At 35.3% G+C, this 18,412-nt stretch overlaps 2 protein-coding genes across 12 annotated transcripts in view; one reads left to right on the top strand and one right to left on the bottom strand.

Annotated features, from left to right (window-relative positions):
* The window catches only part of TANC1 (tetratricopeptide repeat, ankyrin repeat and coiled-coil containing 1), a gene marked incomplete at its 3' end in the record, with an annotated part of 97,169 nt that overhangs the window by 67,770 nt on the left and 10,987 nt on the right, over positions 1-18,412 (top strand). For all 9 annotated transcript variants that reach the window (XM_082763700.1, XM_082763698.1, XM_082763697.1 and 6 more), the window contains 11 exons: positions 612-843; positions 2,214-2,380; positions 2,925-3,532; positions 5,139-5,247; positions 5,472-5,594; positions 6,454-6,690; positions 9,780-9,965; positions 11,372-11,450; positions 15,490-15,623; positions 16,116-16,239; positions 16,357-16,532. In XM_082763700.1, coding sequence (XP_082619826.1) covers positions 612-843; positions 2,214-2,380; positions 2,925-3,532; positions 5,139-5,247; positions 5,472-5,594; positions 6,454-6,690; positions 9,780-9,965; positions 11,372-11,450; positions 15,490-15,623; positions 16,116-16,239; positions 16,357-16,532 — 2,175 coding nt within the window. The remainder of the gene's footprint in view (positions 1-611; positions 844-2,213; positions 2,381-2,924; positions 3,533-5,138; positions 5,248-5,471; positions 5,595-6,453; positions 6,691-9,779; positions 9,966-11,371; positions 11,451-15,489; positions 15,624-16,115; positions 16,240-16,356; positions 16,533-18,412) is intronic.
* WDSUB1 (WD repeat, sterile alpha motif and U-box domain containing 1) overlaps positions 17,919-18,412 on the bottom strand; it is a 29,774-nt gene continuing 29,280 nt past the window's right edge. For all 3 annotated transcript variants that reach the window (XM_082763702.1, XM_082763703.1, XM_082763705.1), the window contains one exon: positions 17,919-17,967. In XM_082763702.1, coding sequence (XP_082619828.1) covers positions 17,931-17,967 — 37 coding nt within the window. In that variant the 3' untranslated portion in view covers positions 17,919-17,930. The remainder of the gene's footprint in view (positions 17,968-18,412) is intronic.

The raw sequence follows: 18,412 nt of genomic DNA on the forward strand, positions 1-18,412 counted from the left end.
TAAACAGAATGTTTTTCTTGTTATTTTATTTTTCAAAGGAATACAATCCATATTATGTTTTATTATTAAGTAGTACATACTTTTGCATTAATCATAATGAAGCCAGTTGTCCTTTTGCCTCTATGAGGATGTCTTCATTAGCTGTTTGCCATTTGCTTTTGTCTAATAATGATCAAGATAGTCCTGGGGTCTTTAATGTGGCACAATTTTGTTTAGTTTTAGCTAATAGCTTGCTAAGTAGATACTCAAATTATTATTTTTTTTTGCCTCTACTACTCTAGTTTCTTAGAGATTGGATATTCATCCCCCTGTATTCAAGCGGGATGAACTCAAATGACTATATTTTCCTGCCAGAGTCTGACATTTTGATTTCTTTTCCTTTTTGCATGGCCTACAATATCAAAATCTATTCCACCATCTAACTTCCTGTGCCTTTACACCTCTTGGCATAAGCCATCTGACAAAAATTATGGAATTAGATAATTACTCTAACACTGAAAAATACTCTGTAGCTGAAAGAGAAATTTGGTAAACTTTTATTGTAATTGGACTAACAAGTTCCATCTTAAGTATTAAATGGGTAAGCCTTTTGTTTTTTCTTTTTTCTCCAGGTCGTTGCTTATCACTATTGTCAAGCTGACAACACTTACACCTGTCTTGTCCCAGAATTTGTGCACAGTATTGCAGCCTTACTTTGCCGTTCCAACCAATTAACAGCATACAGAGATCTTCTTATAAAAGAGCCTCATCTACAAAGCATGCTTAGCCTGAGATCTTGTGTCCAAGATCCAGCAGCAGCTTTTAAAAGGGGAGTGTTGGAACCACTTTCAAACCTCAGGAAAGGTAAATCAAACAAGAAGTGACTTAGAAACTGAATCTAAATTTCATAAATATTATGGGGGGGGGAAAACTTAGAAACGTCTATTTTAATGCCAAAAGAAAAATAAGTAAGGCAGAACGTTCGTGGAGAAGGGACTCCTTAACTGTGGTAATTGTTTGTAACAATAATAGTTTTTAAACAGTTCTTTTGCATTTTAAAGTAAAATTCTATGAAATGTTAAAAATTATGGAAACTTTACTTTTTGCCAGAAAACTCAAGGATAACTTTGTAGCTTGAAGCTAAAGCTGCTATATCTTGTATTAAAAGATTTTCTTTTCAGATGCTGTTGACTTTAGTCACTTTTCTTTTTTGCTTAGTAATTTTCTGTGCCTAAACATCTGCAAATTGGATGAGTTTTTTACTTGCTTTTAAAATTGAAATATGATATGACAGTTTTCCAAGAAAGCATGTGACAACATGATTTTGTATTTAAGAAAAAAAAAATTTGAAAAACATTCCCTGAAAATAGATAGCTTCACAGTCTATATGCCAGCTGAGGATTTACTTTATATATAGTAGGCTGAAGGAGGAGATTTTTCTGTTTCTGAACTGAGTTCATTCATTTCTATGAAAATTGGTCTGCAGTTCTTGATTTTTTTTGTCTGTTAACAAATACCTGTGAAATGCATCAGTGAATCTTACATTTACTCCAGGATTTTGATCCTTAACCAGTGCTCAAAATGAGCAATGTTAGTTTATCAAGCTGTTACAGCTTTTCTTCTCAAATTTAAAAGTACAAACCAATGCTTTCAAGATTTTTGTAAATTGCATGCTTTTCTTTGTATGGTAAATCCAGTAAAGTATAAATGTTAAGTAAATGGTTAATAATTAAAAGTGGTGTCAATTAATAGCCTAAACAGTATGCATATGCATTTGTCCCATATCCATGCATCTCATCTCTGTTCCATGCTAACAGCCTTGTTTAATCTCTTACTCTTTTTAAAGCGGTTGTAAAATAGATCCATAATCACAGTTAAAAACACTGTATTGTAAGTGATTGCTTCCATTTCTTAGCACTCTGCGTCAATGTTGTATTATAGTTACAACATCACAACCAAAGTTTTTTTTGTTTTAATTATCTGACCAGTATCATTAAGTACATGTATAAAGGGTGGGCTGGTTTAAGTGATAATAGTACTGTTTTTCAGTTGTTTAAATGTTCAGTTTCTAAAATAATGTCTAAATGCAATACAATGTATTGCTGTGACTAAAAATACCTTGTTCATAAAATCATAGGATCCTTGATGTTTAAAATTTGGGAATAAAAATATGCCAAATAATAGGAGAACTTATAATCACTTTTTTTTTTTTTTTTTTAATTTTCATATTTCAGAGCAGAAAATTCCTGACGATGATTACATAATTTTGGTAGATGGTCTAAATGATGCTGAATTTCATAAACCTGATTATGGTGACACAATTTCATCATTTATCACAAATATAATTTGTAAGTTTCCTCCATGGCTGAAGCTCATTGTGACTGTAAGAACTAACTTGAAGGTAAGAACACCTTTTAAGTTTTTTCTTATTTTCAAAGACAAAGTGATCTTTTATATATGTGTAGCTGCATTATTATGATACATACTGGTTTTAAAGGAATTCAAAGTCAAGTCTTTGGTGTTTTCTTTTTCCTTCTATGTTGTTGCATGTTTCTTTATGATATTAGGAGTTAGGAGTATCCTTTGTTTTGAATCACTTTCTTGAGTATGTTAGTAGAATTTGTAATACAAGTAGCGGTGAAATCAGAGTATGTTTCCTTGGTCTTCAAGAGAGAAATGAACAAATGAATGAGTGAAAGATTTAATAATAACAATAATAATTAGAAGCACATAGTGATCTTGTGTTTGAGAACTTCCTATGCAGAAATGCTGTTATACTATTATCAGTGAACAGTATGTGCAAAACCCGAGTAGAGATAGCAAGCTTGTTTTTAATCTGCCTAATACTCACTACAGAAGACAGCTATAGGAAAGACGCATTACTGAGTGTTCAGTGCTGGAATGCTATAACGCTTGTGTGTTTTTTCTTTCTTCCCCCTCTTCAGGAAGTAGCAAGTTCACTTCCCTTTATCACAATATCCCTGGACAGTTTTCCAGACAACAAAGAAATTCATGATGACTTGAATGCTTACATTCAGTACAGAATTAATAGCAGTCAGGAAATTATAAACAACATATCTTTAAATGGAAAAGCTGATGCAGCTATTATTGGGAAAGTGAGTAACCACCTGATCATGAGAAGCCTGGGATCTTACCTCTACTTGAAACTGACTTTGGATCTTTTCCAAAAAGGTCATTTAGTAATCAAAAGTGCAAGCTACAAGGTAGTTCCAGTGTCTCTATCAGAATTGTACTTACTTCAGTGTAACATGAAGTTCATGACAAACTCTGCTTTTGAGCGAGCCCTCCCAATATTAAACGTGGCACTGGCATCCCTACATCCCATGACAGATGACCAGATTTTCCAAGCTATTAATGCAGGCCAAATAAATGGTGAACAACAATGGGAAGACTTCAGCCAGAGAATGGAGGCCCTTTCATGTTTTCTGATAAAAAGACGTGACAAAACACGTATGTTCTGCCATCCTTCCTTCAGGGAATGGCTTGTTTGGAGAGCAGATGGTGATAATACTGACTTCTTGTGTGAGCCAAGGTAAATGAAGCTTGCAGTAATTCATATTCAAATAACTGCATTTATGTTTTACATAATTGTTTTCAACAATTGGTGAGAGGAGAGAGTAATGGTAAAACAAAAGCACGGCTAACATTTTCCAAATGAAAACTTTTGCATATTTGAAAGTAAACTTGAGCAGTTGCCAGAAGTTACCAGGAACGATCAAAGTAAACTTGACCAGAAACAGTATTGTAACAAAAATAATTGACTTTGCAGAATTTGCATTTGACTTCGCTATATTCATTGAGAATTGGGAGTATTATGTTGTTATTAATATAGCAAAATAGTTGACTATTATGTGCAGCAACACCATGTCTTTTCAGAGTGCAGGAACAGAAAGAAAAGCAGCATTTGGGCTCAATTTCCATATTTTTTTGTTTCTACAAAAGAAAAATTGACACTGACTTATAAAATTATTACAGACCCAAGACTTCTCTGTGCTTTGGAGAGTGGGCTTAACAAAAAACATTTCAGCAGGCAGAATTATCAGGTTTACAGACTGTTTGGCCCATGCTGTCTTGTGACATTGCTAGGTGCACTCTGGGCCAGCTGAATACGTGATGTACAACGCATGCTCTTAACAGAAAGACTTGTTTCCAAGTTTTACTTAAAGCTGCCCTTTATGAAAAATTATGTTCAGAAATGTGTGAAGATGATATGAGAAGCCCTGCCCCAGCTTCATCAGCAAAACAATTTCTGAGTTAGCATATGGTCAATTGTCCTATTATAGTATGTGATCAGATTAATGTATTGTATGTGGCATACCTCAGGGTTATGCCATTTCCACACTTTGCTAGAACACCAACTACTGTAGATGTAGAATAACTAAATACACAATTTATATCAAATTTTGAAAGGATTCGAGTTTTTCACTTCTAAAAAAAATTGGATTTTATCTGAGGTACCTGCAGTTTGTGACTGTAAGATGAAACATGTACAAAAGGGGGAGCAGTATGCAAGTCAGTGTCCAAAGCTGCATCAAATCTGACAATAGGTTTTATGTTAGGTGACAATAGAGAAGTAATAAGAGTATATTTCAAATGTGAAATCTCCGTTTTTTCTCTGTTAAATCTTTGTGAAAATAATTTCATACAGACATGATGACTAAAACAACAAACAAACAAAAAAACAGAAGCAGCTCCTATCTTTTGATAAATTACGACAACCGTTACAGATATTTCCATATGTTGTATGTTACTTGGAAAGCTGCAACAGTCAAGATGGCTGTGATATCATTTGGTTTTGAGAATGCCATCTGCAAACTACCAGTCTTGCAGGCTTCAGTGAAGTGTCATGATTTGATAGAGGTTTTTTTTAATGATCAGTTGTTTAAAATCAGGTTGCTATTCAATTTGTTTGAATAAGTGAACTAGCTGTACTTAACATAGTTGCTTTCTACACTGGTGAAGGTTTGGATAGCCATTAGAAAATTTGCCTTTCCTGATATTTGAACATCTAATTATTTAAAGCAAGTTATATGGATGTTTCAGTAGTCTGATAAAGAAAATCAAGGTGTGCATGTTAGAATATTTACTGAAAGTGTACTTAAAACACAGTTCTTTTTCAATCCCATTCTTTTTACTAGGAATGGACATGCTCTGTTGGCTTTCATGTTTTCTCGACAAGAGGGAAAGTTAAACCGCCAACAAACTATGGAACTTGGTCATCATATACTTAAAGCTCACATATTTAAGGTAAAGCTGATAGCTTAATAGCTGTCATGATCTTAATGAATTGATGTGTCTTAGAGATTCTCATCTGAGTTGCTTTAATAATTTGTTAGAATCTTATACAAAATACTTGAGATTGTTACCAGGGTTAACAAATATATGTTAGTTCTCTTTATACTGATGAGATATAGCTATAAATAGTATTTGTAATACTATAAATAGATTTTCTGTTATATCATTTCTGCTAGGGTCTCAGTAAAAGGACTGGAATTTCTTCCAGTCAACTTCAAGCCTTATGGATTGGTTATAGTACTGACGGACTTTCTGCAGCCCTTGCTTCTTTGAGGAACATTTATACACCCAATGTGAAGGTAAGAAAATAAGCATTCATGTACTGCTCCATCTGCCACTGTTGCAGTAACTCTGTTAATGTTGAAATTAATGTAACAGATAAGAAGAAAACAAAAACACCATGTATCTGTAAAAGAACTCCTTTATAATGAGTCTGCATGTACTTTTTGAAGTTGTTGTTCGTTTTTCCTTAATAGTTTTGATGGAAAGGATTTCACCTTGATTTTGGTGTAGCCATGTTCTGTTACGTAAGTAAGCATGTGGATGCATTTTCAGGATGTCAAAGGTACCACCTAATTTTCTGGGCAGAGTTCAGACACATTTTCTTGTATGGGGAAGTACTGTGAGAGTAAAAAGATGTAAAATGCTAGAGTTTTGCTTTATTATTTGAATGCTTGGATCGTGGATAGGGAAAGCCAAGCTTACAAGTTGCAATTTTAGCCAACTGGTAGGTGTTTTGATTGAAAATTTGCTTGTGTACGCATGTGCATGCACTCCCAATATTTTTGAAATATTTTTTATGCAATTTGATTTACATAAATGAGGTCAGTTACATAAATTTGCATAGTAACCCAAATAAAAGCTTCAAAAATAATACTGTTACAATGGATGAATTTGTGGTGACAGCGTGGTGAGTTTCAGGGGATAGGTAGATCTTATATTAAGAATACATAGTTAAGTGGTACAATAATTAATTTGTTAGCAAATGATTTATAATTTTTTGTTGTTGCCATATATGTGGTAATGCCAATGTCTGGCAATAAAATCTGCAGGAAAATTAAGGAGTAACATATAAGGATCTGAATGAAGACTTCAAAGTCATTTAACAATTCAAGCCAAATCTGAGGTAAAAATGGTTTTGTTTAAATTAAATTTTAGGTGAGTCGGCTGCTGATTTTGGCAGGAGCAAACGTGAATTACAGGACTGAAGTACTAAATAATGCTCCAGTGCTGTGTGTTCAGTCACACCTTGGACATGAAGAAGTGGTCACTCTTCTACTAGAATTTGGAGCTGCTATTGATGGAACATCAGAAAATGGAATGACTCCGCTTAGTTATGCAGCAGCTGCAGGTCACATGAATATAGTTTCACTGCTGTGCAAAAAGGGTGCAAAGGTAAGCTGATGTGCAAAGATTGCAATGCTTGCAGGGAAAAAAAAAAGAAAAAAAGCAAGGGCCTAAGAAAATTATTGTTGATTACATAATTATATACTAACATAATTAATACAGACATTCAGAGCATTTAAAAAAATCCAGAACATGTACGCAGACTTTTTCTTTTCAACAGAGCATTTTCGTTCTGATCATCTCCATGCCTAATTTTTCATGCATTAGTAATTCCTCTGAAGTTAATAGGACTACACATATACCAGATGTCAAAACATTTGCATTACTATTGCTTAGAAATCCAATTATGAAATGCCAACGTTTACCATCAAAATGTAGCCAAAAATACTACAAGTTTTGTTACGGCAGTGGGCAGGAGTAGCAAAGGGGAGCATTTACAAAGGCTGACTTTGCCTTGTGAAAGTAATTGTCTGCTCAGCTGAGGCAAGTGTATCTATTCAGAAGGGATTTCATGGCAACTGTATGTAGCTAAGCTTCTACCCTTATCCCTTATTAACTAGACAAGGGACACTAGTCTCCTAATCAGGCTTTGTGAGTAGCAGTAATGAGAAAGGAAGATGTATTAACTGGAAACCATGCCGTTTTGGTATTAAGAGTCATAGAATCATAGTATTATTAAGGTTGGAAAAGACCTCCAAGATCTAGTCCAACTGTCCTCCTACAGATAAAATCACCCACTAAACCACGTCCACCAGTACAACATCCAACCATTCCTTAAACACCCCCAGGGATGGTGACACCACCATCTCCCTGGGCAACCTGTTCCCATGCCTAACCACTCTCTGAGAAGAAATTTCTACTAATTTCCAACCTGAACCTCCCGTGGTGCAACTTGGGGCTGTTCCCTCTTGTCCTATCAGATACGTGTGCGAAGAGGCTCCTCACAACTTCATTTCAGGTAGCTGTAGAGAGCAATAAGGTCTCCCCTGAGCCTCCTCTTCTACAGACTAAAAGAGTCATGGAGTAGTATTTTTCATTATTTAGTATTTTTATTTCTCAGTGTTGAGTGGTAGCCAACAAGTAGGAGATTCCAGCTAGAAAGTTACAGGAGAAATGAGGAAGCAAGCCAAACTACAGGAAAAGAGTATGAAAGACAGTTGTTCTTGTTAATTGAAGTGCAAGAGTAAGGACAAGATGAGATCATTTGAGACAGGAGTAGCATAGTGAAGACATGGAATGGAAGAAGAAACAAAACTGTCACCGCTTAGAAAAAGGTGCTATCCAAGAGCAAAGAATGAATGAGTTTAAAGTTTGAAATGGAGATGTTTCAGAGCTTACAAGACCAGTGAGAAGTAGAATCTATTTTTTAAAGATATTTTTGTTCCCTTTTTTTTTTTTTTCCCCTTGCTATTACTGTGTTAAATTCTGAGCAAGTAGGTAAAAATGATAGGATTTTCTTGATGTAAGTTGTAAGTTGTAGTTTTGCAGGTATGGATAACTTAAAACCTAGTTGCTGGCTATATTTAAAAGAGGGTAGGGGAAGGTCTTTTAACAGGTATCTGCACCGTTTTTAAAAGTAGGGAGCCCCTAACTTTGCATCATTTTGGGAACAGTCTTCAAATTATTTTTTTGTCTTCTTGAAATAACATTAGAATATATTTTGTAAACTAAGTAACTAAATAAATAAATCAGCCCTGTTTGTATAGCATGTTTTGCCCTGATAAAGTGCAACAGACTTTCCACATGAGAGTTTGCTGCTGCTGTGAAATGAGTACCATTGTAGTGCAGTTTGCAATGAAATCATAGAATAGAATAGAATAGAATAGAATAGAACAGAACAGAACAGAACAGAACAGAACAGAACTTTTGAAGATCATCTAGTCCAACATAGGGCCAGCTAGTGCAAGTTTCCCAGGACTGTGTTCAGCCAGCTTTTGAATATCTGCAATGATGAGAGCCTCACAACCACTTGCAACAACCTGTGCTAGTGTTTGACTACCCTTCAGCAAAACAAAGTATTTGTGTGTGTGTTTAGGTGGAATTTTATGTTTTTAATTTGTGACCATTGCCTGTTTTCCTGCCACTGGCCACTACTACTAACTACTCGCTCTCTGAGACATCTCTTCCCCCCAGGCTAAGCAATTCTGTCTCTCTCTGCCTCTCCTTATGTGACAGATGTTCCAGTTCCTTAAACATCTTAGTGGCCCTTTGTGTACTTGCCCCAGTATGTCTGTACCATTCTTATATTGGAGAGCCCAGGAATGTACACAATACTGCAGATGTGGACTCGGTGTTGAGTAGAGGATTGCTTCCCTCAACCTGCTCATAACATTCTTCCCCATGTAGCCAGTCAGTCCCCACTGTGTACTGATGCCTAGGGTTATTCCTTCCCAGCTGGCAGATTTTTTTTACACTTCCCTTTGTTGAACTTCAAGATTCCTCCCACCCCGGTTCTCTGGCCTGTTGAGATCTATCAGAATGGCAGCACAATCATTTGGCATATTAACGAGACCTCCAAGTTTTTTTATCATCTGTACACGTGTTGAAGTTGCACTCTGTCCTATCATATAGGTCACTGATGAAGATCCTAAACAGAATTGGACCCAGTGTGGATTGCTGGAGTATTCCTCTAATGAGTTGTCTCTAGGTGGACTTTGAGCTGCTGATCACAACCCTCTAGGCCCGTCCATTCAGCCAGTTTTAGGTCCACCTCACTGTGAGCTTTATGTAACCTGTAACCATTGGCTTGTCCATGACAGTGTTATGGGAAATGATGTCAGAAGGCTTACTAAAGCTGAGGTAGATAACGTACACACCTCTGCCCTCATCTGCCAATCTAGTACTTCATTGTAGAGGACAATCGGATAGGTTAAGCATGATTTCCCCTTCATAAATCCATGCTGACTGTTCCCAATCAGCAGTTTGTCCCACGTGCATATGGAATGATTTCCAGGATTAGTTTCTTCATCACCTTCCCAGTGATTGAGGTAAGGCTGTTTGGCCAGTAATTCCCCAGATCTTCCCTCTTTCTTTCCTTGAAAATAGGATTACATTTGTTCTCTTCCAGTGCTTGGGACCTTCTGTCAGTGACCTTTCGGTATACTTTTTAACTCTGAACATTATTGTTTCCAATGCAGGCTGACTATCTAGATAAGAAAGGGCAGTGTGCTTTGGTCCACAGTGCATTGAGAGGGCACTGTGATATCCTTAAATACCTGCTTGATGTTGTTTGGATAGCTTCCTCTCAAGAACAAAATTCACTGAGAAAAAGACAGGCGCTGCAGCAAGCACTGACAGCAGCTTCCAGTATGGGACACTATCAGGTAGGTTGATAATTGGAATATTTCCAAATCTGTTTGAATTAATCAGAATTAAGCAATAGTGTTGTGACTATAAAAAAAAAAAAAAGTTTGGAAAACAGACTTGTTGAAATTTTAGATGTTTTTAGTAGTATGTGTTCTTATCAACTGTTTTAAATGCTGTGGTTAATTACCCAATAAAATGAATTACTTGAAGATTTTGTCAGTGTGTAATTTTGTCTTTGTTCCTCACTGTTCTTGAAGTTGTACTAAATCTCTAGTGGTAATGATAATATGCTGTATCAGTGATCCACTGTAGTATGTTTCTACCCTAGGTAGAATATTTTCATGAAATAAAAATATATATATATATGCTGAAAGAACTGGCTTATTTAACTTTGCAGAGACAGTATAACAAATTGTGTTGTTATAGTATTGGTTGTAGAGTATAACAAATCATATTTTGCACATGCATACTTAACTTTTTACCCTGGTGCACACCTCAAGTTACAAATCAGCTTAATTTAGCTTAATATTAATTATGCACAGAGATCCAAATTTCTGTCTTGTATATTACTAAAGAAGTGATCCTCAGCAGTGAGGTATTATTCAGCAATAGGAACACTAGAAGTAAACATATGAGAAAATACTAAAATGCTGTAGATATTCAGATCTTCTCTTTACTGGGAAAATAAATCTTAACCTTGAGATATAAGTCATCAGTAAGTATAGATATATAAATAAAGATCACACTAGGTTGATGTAATTATCAGTTAATAACTTAGATGAAGTGGAAGCTTAAAATCTCTTAAATAAAACCATGTTGATACTAATTTTAAAATAAAAATCTAATTTAAAAAAATGATGTAGGATCAAGATTCTTATATTTGAAGTTGTTTATATGATTCAAACAGAAATGTCTCAGTACAATTAATTTCTCATATAAGCCATGCGGTCTCAGTATAAATTTAAGGATTGTGAACTATGATTAACTTGAATTAATGATTAATTCTTTCACTTTTGTAAAATTTCTTGTTTGCTATCCACTGATGAAAGTGAAAGCAGCCGACTCCTGAATAGTTAGCAAAATTGATTGTATCCATCATAAACACTTCTTCATATCTAAAAATGGCTATCTATTTTGTAGGACAAAAAGATGGCTTGTTCTTAGCTAGAAAAAAGGCGTTTCATTAATTTTGAATAAATTCTGGCATTTCAAATGTTAGTGTTTTCCTTGCATTCTGTATAATGCTTCTCATTCTTTCAGTTCTACTAAAAATCATACTGAACTTGCTTTGGTAGATTATGAACAATATTAATTTTCTTTGATTCGTATGCATAAAGAGGTACGCACTATTTTGCTTATTAGTATAGGTTGCAAGTGACAAATTGATGATTTTTCTGTGACTAATTACATCTGATTTTGACAGGTGGTTTGTTTCATCTTGACTATTGTAAAGGAGCATGAAATTGACATCAATGACACTGATGCCTTGTGGGGAGAAACAGGTATTTCTCTTCTAATTTTTTCTCAAATTGGAGTTGCTCACTTAAGACAAGGGTTCTTTGGTTTTTATTTTCTATGGTAAAAGTCATGGGAACATACCAGTTTTCACAATTAAATTACATTTGTAAGCGTAAGTGCAGACCTACTTACCTCACGGATTGAAAGGAGGAGTTATTTTGTATTAAACTTACCATAAATTAGTGACTTTCTAATTAAACTGCAAATTGTCCTTGGAACTACAGTGCTTCAAGTTTCAGGATAGAGTTTCATACAATTATCTGTATGAAAAATTCTTTTTTTTTTTTTAATCTTGTTTGCAGGGAATGGTAGGCAATTGCCTCCTTCATTGTAGGTAGGCAGCGAATGAAAATATATGCCTTTGTACATTTGGCAAATGCCAGATTTCTTTTCTAAAGATGCACAGTAAACTGTGCAACCTGCAGCTGAATGTTTTCATTTGTTACCATACAAGTACCGTTTCCCTTAATGGTATTCCCTAAATAGCTGAGGGAGTGAGCAGGTGGGAAACAGCCTCTTTTAATGATTCCAAGTAGCCTCTTCATGTACTGGAGAAGCAAATGTTCTTTGCTTTTATGCATACACCAAATGCAAATACAGTGAGTTCCAAAAAAAAAAAAAAAGTACAGTTTCTTAAAGACTTTCTAAATTCATCTTCCCTTAATATTTTCTTTTCAAAGTTTTGTATTCGGATTCTTTCTTAATGGACTGGGAATCCTTACTCATTAAGCTAGTGCTTCCTTATGCAGTCCTAACTTTTGATGGAGGTGAAGATCTGAGTCCAAACAACTACGAGCAATTCCCTTTGTCACTTCTATGCTGAGATAGAAAATAGTAAGTTTGGGCCAAACAAAACATTTAGAATCAAAATAGCCACAGGATTAGCTTTACTTGAAATATCACTCTTCACTTACTGAACGTAAGAAATTTGTGTGAAAAGGGTGCTAATTTATATGCTGTTGGAATCTCGCATTTTTGCATGTGTGGTCGAGCTTGCGTATGGATTGTACTGTTTGGTTCTTTCGCTGTTCATTTTATAAAATGTTATTGTGGTATGGAACTGGATGGGACAAAACTTTAGAAGTACATGGCAGATGGAGTGAAGAGCAGTGTGTTTTGTGAGTACCTGTTTTAAAGGAGGAAAATCCATCACACCTTGAAAAAGCTTTCATGTTGTAACATGTTTAGGAATAGCTTAATTCCTGTTCATGTATTTGTAGTGCTGTTATCTACATGATTGAATCCTGAGTTGTTTCAGCTTACTGTAGGGCCTGTTTCAATAATGTTTCATATTGTGAGTCTTTCTGAGCAGAAAATAGCAAGAGATCATGGTGTCCATTCCCAGTATTTTATCACATTAGTGCAACTGAAGGGCATGTCTGTGTGGAGTAAAGGTTTGAGGCAAGTTCCGTAGAAAATTACCAACTACACCAAAAACAAATGACAAAAATATATTCTGAGAAAAGCTTGTGTCATTAAAAGTATCATAGAAACAAAGCATGAATGAAAAGATAATTCAGTAAGTGGATGAATAAGGCTGGCATAATTGGCAGGGTGTATAGGGTATGTATATCAAAGGAATAATAGGGAAGATATGAATAAAATGTAACATAATAATTTGGAAAGAGGTGTAGTACAGCATAATATTTTCGAGTTAAAATAGAGCTCTTAATGTAAAACAGTGATGGCTTGCAGAGGGGAGTTGTTGCATGCAAGGATATTTCAGTCCAGTGATGCTAAGTCATGATACAAGCTTGACGTAAAGGAATTACAAAGGAAATGAAAGAAAGCTTTCTACAAGCATTGCCAATGCAAATGTCATGCTACAGAACATTGAAGGTAGTCAGTTAAACACACAAGTTTTATTTATAAAGCATTCTTTTTGTAGACTGTATGAAATTTAATGTGTCAGCTTATTTAAAAAATAATACTTCAGAAACACACTGATACTCAAAAAAAATCCAGGATTAACCTCTACAAGGTGTTTTTAGTTCTCGATTAAGTACAGTTTAATGATTTTTCTGTTGCACTTGTTGGTTTCTGCAAACTGCTGTCTCTAATTTACAGTCTTGTTTCCAAATAGCTTTCCAAATTGTCTTATTTCAGACACAAAAACATCATTTTTTTCTACTAATTACAGTTTCTCTCTGACATTGTTGGCTACAGATCAAAAATTTGTCAAACTCTTTTTCTTTCAGCTTAATTGGCTGCTCTTACAGCTTCTGTTCTACATCAGCTGCTTGTTTAGCTCTTCATTTAAATTCTTTCCTTCTTTATTAGGGCAGAGTGGGCCGTGCTTTTGTAGAGTACCACTAGGTGATTTCTTCTAGTAGAATAGTCAGAATTCCTGAGCAGGGTTCAGTCATGATGTTCTTTTAAACACTCTGTGAGAATTCTTTAGTTTTCTTACACTTGAATAAAGTATAGGGTAGTTCTATTGTTGCTCTAATGTTAGTTACACTGTAAGCTAAAAAGCTGGATTGGTCTCTTCTCCCAAGCATCAAGTGATAAGACAAGGGGAAATGGCCTTAAGTGGTGCCAGGGAAGGTTGGGGTTGAATGTTAGGAGATATTTCTTCACTGAAAAGGTTGTGAAGTATTGAAACAGGCTGCCCAAAGAAGTGGTTTGTCACCATTCATGGAGGTCTTCCAAAAACATGTAGACGTAGAACACAGTGACATGGTTTAGTGGTGAACTTGGTATTGGTAGGTTAAAGTTTGGACTAGATGATCTTAGAGGTCTTTTCCAGCCTAAGTGATTGTATTAGTGAGTCACGAATGGATGAGCTAGGTATTCATACAATCATAGATTGGTTTGGGTTGGAAAGAACCATAAAGATTCACCCTCCATGCTGTGGGCAGTGACACCTTCCAATAGATCAGGTTGCCCAATCTAGACATGTCCTTGAACACTTCCAGGAATAGGGCATCAGCAACTTCTGTTTTTGTTCTTTTTTTTTTATTGTTGCTTAAAAAAAATAAATGAATTTACTACTTGAAGTGTTGGTAATTTCATTTACTTTCATTATCTGTTGGAATTTTAAAAATCTAATTTACCATATTTAGAAATTCTAAAAAAGATTTCTAATAAATACAGAATTTGACCCCCTTTTTATTTAAAAATGCTGTCTTAGGATTTAGAAAATGGAGAGGTGAATCCTTTGCTGATTCTTGCAGAAGCTAGCACATGAATCCATTTTCAAAACAGTGTTAACATTACTGATGAGGCTGATAAAAAAATCAAGCATCGTGTGGCTACTACACTTTATAAAGAGATCAAGAACAGAATCATTCTTGTTAACATACACTGTCCAGCTCAAAAACAGGTCTCAAAGGCAAATTAGAACATTTGTCTTTTGTGTGCTGTAAAATGTGCAGTAATACCTTGAAGCCTAAAGCAAGGACTAACGTAGGAAGCAGAAGTATTGATTGATTACCTACTCTATTTTTCCTGATGAAAAACAGGGAAAACAATTTTATCTAGTGCAGAATTAAGCTAAATTGTCTGAGTAACAGATTTTCTGCATAAATCTAAATATCTGCTGTTTGGTAATACATCACTGCCTGGTATTGAGTAAACAGTGCTTTAGTTAGTTACAGTCCCTTTGCTAAATCCCAGAGCTGTTATCATCTTCACCTTTGGGAAGGGCCTGAGGGAAAAAGAAGCAGCTTTCCTCTCCTGAAGAAAAAAATAGTGAAAAAGGAACTATAACTGTCTTAAATCTTAAAGAGAAGCCTACCTGTCTATCCTAAATTTTCATAATGAATCCCTTTAACCTACAAGGTATGTACATGTTGTATTTGTTATCTTTGAGAATTACCTTTTTATTTAAGAGAATGTCTTTGGCTTTTTGACTTAATCTGATTGTGACTAATACATTTATAGTCTGAGATTAGATATGAAATATCTTGTGGAACAGCTGAGTTGAAAAAAACTGGGGATTCCTTAACACTTATATAATGTGCATGTATCAAAGGAATTGTTAAAACAGCTAAGAGATGTTGATGAAAATGCTTTCTTTAGCCCTGACAGCTGCTGCAGGAAGAGGAAAACTGGAAGTGTGCGAATTACTTCTCGAACATGGAGCGGTTGTGACAAGAGCTAATAGGAGGGGCATTCCTCCACTCTTCTGTGCAGTACGGCAGGGTCACTGGCAGGTCTGATGCATCTTCACAAACTAATGTACTGATACGGAAACTGTCTTTGATTTCCCCTATTTCTAGTCCTGTAATAAGTCAGTGTAAATTTTGTAATGTGCATTTGCATCAACTTCTAAGGGACATATTCAGAAGTTTATTTTTTAATTTACCAGTTCAAGAATATATCAGCGGTATGCCAACCTTAATTGTAATATTCCTTAAAAATAATATATGGAATTTAAAACACTTTATTTCGTGGGCCAAGAACAGAGACAATTTCATATCCACTAGACTGCATCTGTATTTAATGGGGAGAGACCCTTAGAGCCTTCTTCATACTTGCCACTCCCATCAACAGAAAGTCCTGATTTGCAAACAGTTAAGAGTTGAGTGGGATTTCTAAATTATTGCTATAAAGAACACCTTAGTCTTCTCCTGTAGAAGTTTATTATGGCAAAAATTTAAATTTACCAATTTATTTTCAATAGTGTTTTTTTTCTCCTATTTCAGATTGCTAAACTTCTTCTGAAGCATGGGTCTGATGTAAATTTAAGTGACAAACAAGGCAGAACTCCACTTATGGTGGCTTCTTGTGAAGGACATTTGAGCACTGTGGAATTTCTCCTTTCTGAAGGTAGAAAATAACTGTTTCAATGCTCAATGGCTGTTCCAGAAACTGCATCTATGTGAGTTGAGTAATTTTGCATATTAAACAGGACATCTTCATTACAAAGTTGATTTTCATTTTTAGGTGCAGCAATTTCATCTCTGGACAAAGAAGGACTGTCAGCTTTGAGCTGGGCATGTCTAAAAGGCCACAGGGAAGTGGTTCAGTATTTAGTTGAGAAAGGTGCAGCAACTGATCAGACAGACAAAAATGGACGAACACCTTTAGACCTGGCAGCTTTTTATGGAGATGCTGATATTGTAAGTAGAGCTTAATAGTAGAAAAACTAAGCATGTATTGAATTTTCACAATACGAAAGAAAATTAAAAAATAAAAATTAAAAAAATTAAAAATTGCCAACCACAATAGAAAGGAAACCTACGCAAGTAGTTAAGATGGTGGTACCACTAATGTCTTGACTGTAGTAGGAGTGTTTACTCTGAAGAGCATTTTCTAGATAAGGCTTTAGTACCAAGGTACTTGTGATGTAAAGTCCAGCATTACGCATGTATAAATGATGTTTTAAATCTTAATAAAAAGTAGCATAATTTCTATGTTGGATGAACTGGAATTAAAAAATAAATAAATAAAATGGCTGGGGGATGCGATGTGAGAGGAAAATTTTCTTCTGCCTTCGCTAATCAATCAAGGTAACCAGACAGGATCCCAGTCAGTTGGTTACCTTAGTGGAACAGAGACACCAAGAGAGACTCAGAAAGAAGAATAATATTGCCAGAAAGGATTAAAGGTTCTACTTCTCCATTATAATGCAGTATTACTTGTTCGCGATAATTATCTTACAAGCTGTTGCGTGACAGTGAGAGAACTGTTAGAAATCCATACAGTTTTCATCTTAGGAATGTCATGGCACTAAACACATTCCAACATTACTATCCAGTCTATAAATGTGGAAATACAAAGCCTGAGATGTTGAATCAGTTTTTCTGATTCTGAACTAGTTTGTTCCATAGGTCTTTTCAGAAAAAGGACAACTGAAATTCCTTTTTCTGGCTTGTAACTTTCTCACAATTTTTTCTCTAAATTATACAGTAAGTTTGTGATTCTCATAAATCTTTAAAAATACAGCCTTGGAAGTTATTGTATATTTTTGTTTTCATACTTCAAAACTCAGCAGTAAAGCACAGTTCAGAATCCTGTCCAGATAGGATTGTAATTTCAGCATGCTACATGGAAGAACATGTTCAGTCTACAAGCACTGTAAACAGATCCTACAGTTACCAGGGGATTAGAAACAATAGCATATGTAGCTTCTCAAACTCACCAGTATCTGTTTTTCTAGAGTTTGCATACACAAAATCCTGTTTCATAACAGCAGTTCTCGAATGAAAATGCTACCATGTGGTGTAGTTTGCTTTAAGTTCCATTCTGCCTTTGTTAGAGTTAACTTAAAATTATAAATAAGTCCTTAGATTCTGAACTAGCTTTAACAAATTTCAGAAGTCACATCACAGAACTCTTCCTGCACCTGCAAGTGTTCTTCAGTAACACAGGTATATGAAGGGTTTTTTTCTTCCTGCTTGGAAATGAAGGGTATCAAAAGCTCTGTACATACCCTACTGTGGTTTATCGCACTGGAGTAGAAGCTGTGCCAAGGCTTCATATTGCTGAACAACCTGATCTTTGTGCTAAGGCAGAGATTACGCACAAGGCCAGCAGGTTATTGGTCTTGGGGGCCTGTCAATGGGAAGGATTGTTAAAATCTTTCTCTGTGCTAGATTACTGCCAATCATATTTAAGTAAGCAGTGGTTATACAAAAGGACTGTTGTTTACATCAAACCTGTCATTGCTGTAATTTCCTATATATTGCACTTTTAATTGCTGTTACTGATGAACAATTACTAGAATTACCCCATTGCTCTGGATACTTGGAAGCTGATGGTATCTGACATTTATATTGGTATCCTAAACTTTCTTTTTTGTCCATGCTGCATTTTACATTTGTTATGTTTATGTCGGAAACTACAGTGCTAGACTGTTGGGATAAATGGTTAAGAAATTAAGAAAATAACAAATGTTCTGTTTTTTTCTTGGTATAGAACAAGAAGCGGTCCCTCAGCACCATAACTTGTATTTAAAATGTTAACTAGAATGTTTTAAATATCTCACACAAAAATAGTT

This window comes from Aythya marila, assembly GCF_965140915.1.
Source record: "Aythya marila genome assembly, chromosome: 6".
Classification (NCBI taxonomy): domain Eukaryota; kingdom Metazoa; phylum Chordata; class Aves; order Anseriformes; family Anatidae; genus Aythya; species Aythya marila.